This window comes from Bos indicus, chromosome 11, assembly GCF_029378745.1.
Source record: "Bos indicus isolate NIAB-ARS_2022 breed Sahiwal x Tharparkar chromosome 11, NIAB-ARS_B.indTharparkar_mat_pri_1.0, whole genome shotgun sequence".
NCBI classification, from domain to species: Eukaryota; Metazoa; Chordata; class Mammalia; order Artiodactyla; family Bovidae; genus Bos; species Bos indicus.
In genome coordinates this window covers 2,215,199-2,220,238 of record NC_091770.1, presented here as the reverse complement: position 1 = coordinate 2,220,238, position 5,040 = coordinate 2,215,199, and the positions used below count along the sequence as shown (strand labels likewise).

General features: G+C 61.6%; 1 protein-coding gene across 1 annotated transcript; it reads left to right on the top strand.

The window, feature by feature from the left end:
• Positions 1-2,037: 2,037 nt before the first annotated feature.
• On the top strand, positions 2,038-4,604 carry DUSP2 (dual specificity phosphatase 2). The gene is made up of 4 exons (XM_019969660.2): positions 2,038-2,529; positions 2,644-2,765; positions 3,355-3,574; positions 3,706-4,604. The coding sequence occupies exons 1-4, from the start codon at positions 2,142-2,144 to the stop codon at positions 3,918-3,920; spliced, it is 945 nt and encodes a 314-aa protein (XP_019825219.2). The 5' UTR covers positions 2,038-2,141; the 3' UTR covers positions 3,921-4,604.
• Positions 4,605-5,040: the final 436 nt, after the last annotated feature.

Here is a 5,040-nt window from a genome sequence, read left to right as displayed (position 1 = left end):
CCCAGCTGGCCAATCCTGTCGGCTTCTTCCCCTGGAGCTGGAAGTCCGTGGCTCCCAGCAGAGCAGGTGACGCCAGCCCATGGGTCAGCAAGATGGGACCTGACTATCCCTCTGTGTGCTCTGTAATTTGCCCCCGGAGTCAACCATTAAGTCATTCACCAGGCTGATGCCAAGGATAAGCGCCCATATCAGCTGCTGGGATCTGTGGCCCAGACTCCTTGGCTCTGTTGTGGGCTTTGCCATCTCAGCCTCCAGACTGGCCTGGGAGGGAGGGATGGAGAACTGAGGGTGTCCGGGCCATGGCACAGGCTCAGAGCCTTCGGACCAGTGTGGGTGAGCAGTTGGTCTATTATAAGCTCCCATCTTACAGGTAGGAACACTGAGGCCTGAGAAGGTGACCTGCCCCAGGAATCTTTGGAGTCCTTGAGGCTCCTCTCCGCTGCATCCCCCTGCCTCGCAGCACACAAGCTACTGGTTCTGTCTCCAGCATTGCAGAACACATGTGATGAATGCACAGACACATCAACACATCACTGGGAAGAGTTGAGTTAACCAGCCAAGTGGAGGGCTTGGGGGGCCGCAACGGGGCCTGGCAGTAGTCCTCCAAGACAGTTTAGACGTAGGGGTCTCCAGCAGGATTGGAAGGCTCTTACACAGGCCCTGAGTGGGAGCCTGGTGAGTGGGTTCTGAAATCCCACGCAGCTGGGGTGGGGGTGGGGGCAGCTCCCACTACAGAGCACTGTCCCCACACACTTGAATGTCTCTGCTTCTGCGGAGTTCAGCTGCCAACATTGCTGGCCCCAGTCCAGGGGCCCAGACCCCCACGCACACCTGGGGCTCACCACATCCGCCCGAGGGCTGGCAGATGAGGTGGGGGCGGGCAGGATGTGGACTAAAGGGCTCCCCAGTCTTACTGCTCGTGGCCCCGCTCAAGTCCAGTGCTGGGTCCCTGCTGCCGGCCTCTGGAGGGCTCTGACGGGGAGTGATGGGGCGGGGGAGGCAGATTCAGGTAGCTCTTCTCCCTCTTCCCCTTGGAGAGGCTCATGAAATTCCCACAAGGCCCAGGGACAGCCCAGCAGCGTCAGCTGAGTTCCCCTTCAGGGCCCGTCTGCGACTTGGGGAAGTGCTTCACCCTGGGCCCTGGGGTTTCCCTGAGTTCCACGGGAGAAAACCTCACTCCACTAATAACTGGAGGGTCATCACAGGTCCCCTGCCCGCCCCACGCCACAGCTCAGGGGTCCTCCTCAGGCCAGTGCTCTGGGTCTTGGGCTCCGAGGATGACCTTCTGGCCTCGCTTGGCCTCTGAGCAGCAGTGCCGGTCTCAGCCATGAAATGGGTGGGGGTATGGGGGCGGGGTATAAAGCTCCTCCTGCACAGGGTCTGGATGAAGAAGAGAAACGGCACAACAAAGCGTGGGTCCCCAGCCACCAAGGAAAGCACCCTCGGTAACAGCGTGCCTAATGCCTCAGAGTGACCCCATGGACTGCAGCCCGCCACGCTCCTCTGTCCATACCGTTTTCCAGGCAAGATTACTAGGGTGGGTGCCATTTCCTTCTCCAGGGGATCTTCCCGACCCAGGGACTGAACCCGTGTCTCTTGTGTCTCCTGCATTGCAGGTGGCTTCTATACCCGCTGACTTTTTCTACAAAAAGTCAGTTTTTGTAGTAACAGATTCCTAGGAGTGGGGAGGCTCTGGGAAGGAAAGGGACAGGGAAATGGGAGAGGAAGCCAGTCAAGGGGCATCAAGGCCCAGAGTGAGGTCGAGGGGTGGGAGCTCTCAGAAAGAGCCCTGGGGCGCCAAGGTGGGAGGGGGTATTTGGGCAAACACCTTCCCTGCGGAGCTGGTCCCCGGCTTCCTCTACCAGCGCATCCCTCCCCCGAGCCTGCCCCAGTCCCGGGCCCGCCCCGCCTGCGCACCGCGTGAGACCGCGGGGGCGGCACCGGCGCCTTCCTGCTTTGCCCTTGTTTGGCGACCCGGGAGGCCGGCCCACGGCTACTTAAACCACGGCGCTGGAGAGGGTGCCAGAACAGACAGCTGGGGCAGTGCGGCCGCCGCGAGAGCCCGGGGAGCGCGCGCAGGGAGAGGGGGAAGGAGAGGAAGAGGAACGGGAAGAGGGGAAAGGAGGCTACCAAGGGCCAACATGGGGCTGGAGGCGGCGCGAGAGCTGGACTGCGCGGCGCTGGGCACGCTGCTGCGGGAGCCTCGGGAGGCTGAGCGCACGCTGGTGCTCGACTGCCGTCCCTTCCTGGCCTTCTGCCGCCGCCACGTGCGCGCCGCGCGCCCTGTCCCCTGGAACGCGCTGCTGCGCCGCCGCGCGCGGGGCCCGCCCGCCGCCGCCCTCGCCTGCCTGCTGCCAGACCGCGCACTACGGGCGCGCCTGGCCCGCGGGGAGGTGGCGCGGGCCGTGGTGCTGGACGAGGGCAGCGCCTCGGTGGCGGACCTCCCGCCTGATGGCCCGGCCCACGCGCTGCTCGCCGCGCTCCTGCACGAGACCCGCGCGGGACCCACCGCCGTGTGCTTCCTGCCAGGTGAGCGCCGGCCTGCCGGCCCACATCCCCCGCTCGCGTCCCCTGCCCGCGGACGTCGGGTGTCCGACCCCAGGCTGGCCTTTCCGGCTAACCGTGTCTTGGTCCTCCCTGCAGGAGGCTTCGATCGCTTTCAAGCCTGCTGCCCCGATCTGTGCTCTGAGTCCCCGGTCCCCGCGATGACGCCTGACAACAACGACAACAGCCGATCGGACTCCAGGGCTCCCTCTTATGACCAGGTGAGTTGAGATAAGGGCTCGTGGTCAGTGTCCCGCCCACCCCACGGTGCAGGGTAGTCTGCCATTTCTGGACGCAGGAGTGTGCCCATGTCCACAGTCACCTTGTCACCATGTCCACACACAGTCACCAGTGTGTGTATGTCTTTGGCCTCAAATGTCCACGTCCACAGTCCCATAGGGGGTGTGTGTGTGTGTGTGTGTGTGTGTGTGTGTGTGTGTGTGTATGTGTGTGTGTATGTCTTTGGTCTCAAATGTCCATGTCCACAGTCCGTCCCGTAGGGGCTGTGTGTGTGTGTGTGTGTGTCTGCTCTCAAATGGTACCACAGCTGTGGTGTGCCTGGCGGGGATTGCTGGTGTGCACCACTGTGAGTCTGTGTATGTCCTGTGAGCAGTGTAACTGGGGGGTTTGGGGGGAAGAGTGTATCTGTGGGTGTGTATCTCTGTGTTCTGAGTCTGATTCCTGACCAGTAATCCCTAGCTAAGAGCTCCTCTGGCCCAGGCCAGTCTGCCCTGTCTCTGTCCACCCGGAAGGCTTGAAGCCCTGTGGGTCAGGGCTGAGACCTCACCAGCGTCCCTCTTTCCTGCCCAGGGCGGCCCCGTGGAGATCTTGCCCTACCTGTACCTGGGCAGCTGCAGCCACTCGTCAGACCTGCAGGGGCTGCGGGCTTGCGGCATCACCGCCGTGCTCAACGTCTCGGCCAGCTGCCCCAACCACTTTGAAGGCCTCCTGCGCTACAAGAGCATCCCTGTGGAGGACAATCAGATGGTGGAGATCAGTGCCTGGTTCCCAGAGGCCATTGGCTTCATTGGTAAGAGGCGGGCCACAGCCCTGGGGCCTGTCGGGGCTTCAGGGGAGGAGGCAGGGCACCTGTCGCCTTCTCTGCCCACCTTTCCGTCATCGTCTGACCTCGCTTCTCCCCTCTCCCCATTTCCCTTGTAGACTCAGTGAAGAACAGTGGGGGTCGCGTGCTGGTGCACTGCCAGGCGGGCATCTCGCGCTCCGCCACCATCTGCCTGGCGTACCTGATACAGAGTCGCCGCGTGCGGCTGGATGAGGCCTTTGACTTTGTGAAGCAACGCCGGGGAGTCATTTCCCCCAACTTCAGTTTCATGGGGCAGCTGCTGCAGTTTGAGACTCAGGTGCTCTGTCACTGAGGCCGGGCCCCACCATGCTGACTCCACTGGGGTGGAGGTGCTCAAAGCTGTCTGATTCCTGGGGACAGCTGGGGCCCCAGTTCCCCACTGTGCCTCCCATCTCAGGGACAGCTGCCCCTTTGGAGTTTGAGAAGCCTCCAGGTGGGGGCGCTGGAAACACAGGGATGCTGGACTTTCTCACCTGGTGCTCTTCTGCTAGAGGGTTGAGGGCCAGCCCTCATCCTCATCCTGGAAGGAGATTGGAGGGCGTGTCTGCCTCCCTCCTCCCCTGTCCTCTGGCAGAAACTAACTGGACTCTACACCCTCGACTCCCACTGGTCCCACCACCCCGTTGGAGCTCTTGGCAGCCTGAGGGCTTTAAGGAACAAGCTGTGACAACCAGGGCCCCTTTCTAGGGGGTGATCCACCCCGGGGCCTGGAGCCTGAGCCCTGTGCCGGGGCTCAGGGAAGTGACGCCGATGCTGTGTCTGAACTTCTTGCTTGCGTGTGTGTGCAGGAGCGTTTCACGCCTGTGTTGGCGCTGGAAAGTTATTTGTGTTCAACTGACATTTAACACTCCCTCCTCCACTTCCTCCCAGCCCTGTGGGCAGCGGGGAGGGTGGGGGGGTTTGGAAACTTAGCACTTTATATTTATACGGAACATTGAGGATGTGTCAATAAAATATTGTTTTGTTTAAGAAACAACTTAAGCGTCTGGTCTCAAGTCAACGCCTGGGGAAGTGTTCAAAGCTGTTTATTAGGCAGACCTCACCTTCCGTTGTGTGGCTGAGTCTGGGAAATGGAAGGAGGAAGGTGCAGGGGTGACCTCACCTCCCAGCCTGGTCCTCCCCCTGTTGGTGCTCTTTTCCAGGCAGAGCCGAAAGCGGGGATTTCTGGAAGGCTGGCTCCAGCCTTATTCCAGTTATCAGCGTTGATCTTGGGAGAAGACTGTGTACTATTGAGAGCTGGACCCAGCCTTGCCCTGGTCACACTTCCTCCCTGAAGCGTGTGTGTGTGTGTGTGTGTGGCGAGTCGCCTCAGTTGTGTCCAGCCCTGTGGACTGCAGCCAGGCAGGCGCCTCCGTCCATGGGATTCTCCAGGCAAGAATACTGGAGTGGGTGGCCGTGCCCTCCTCCAGGGG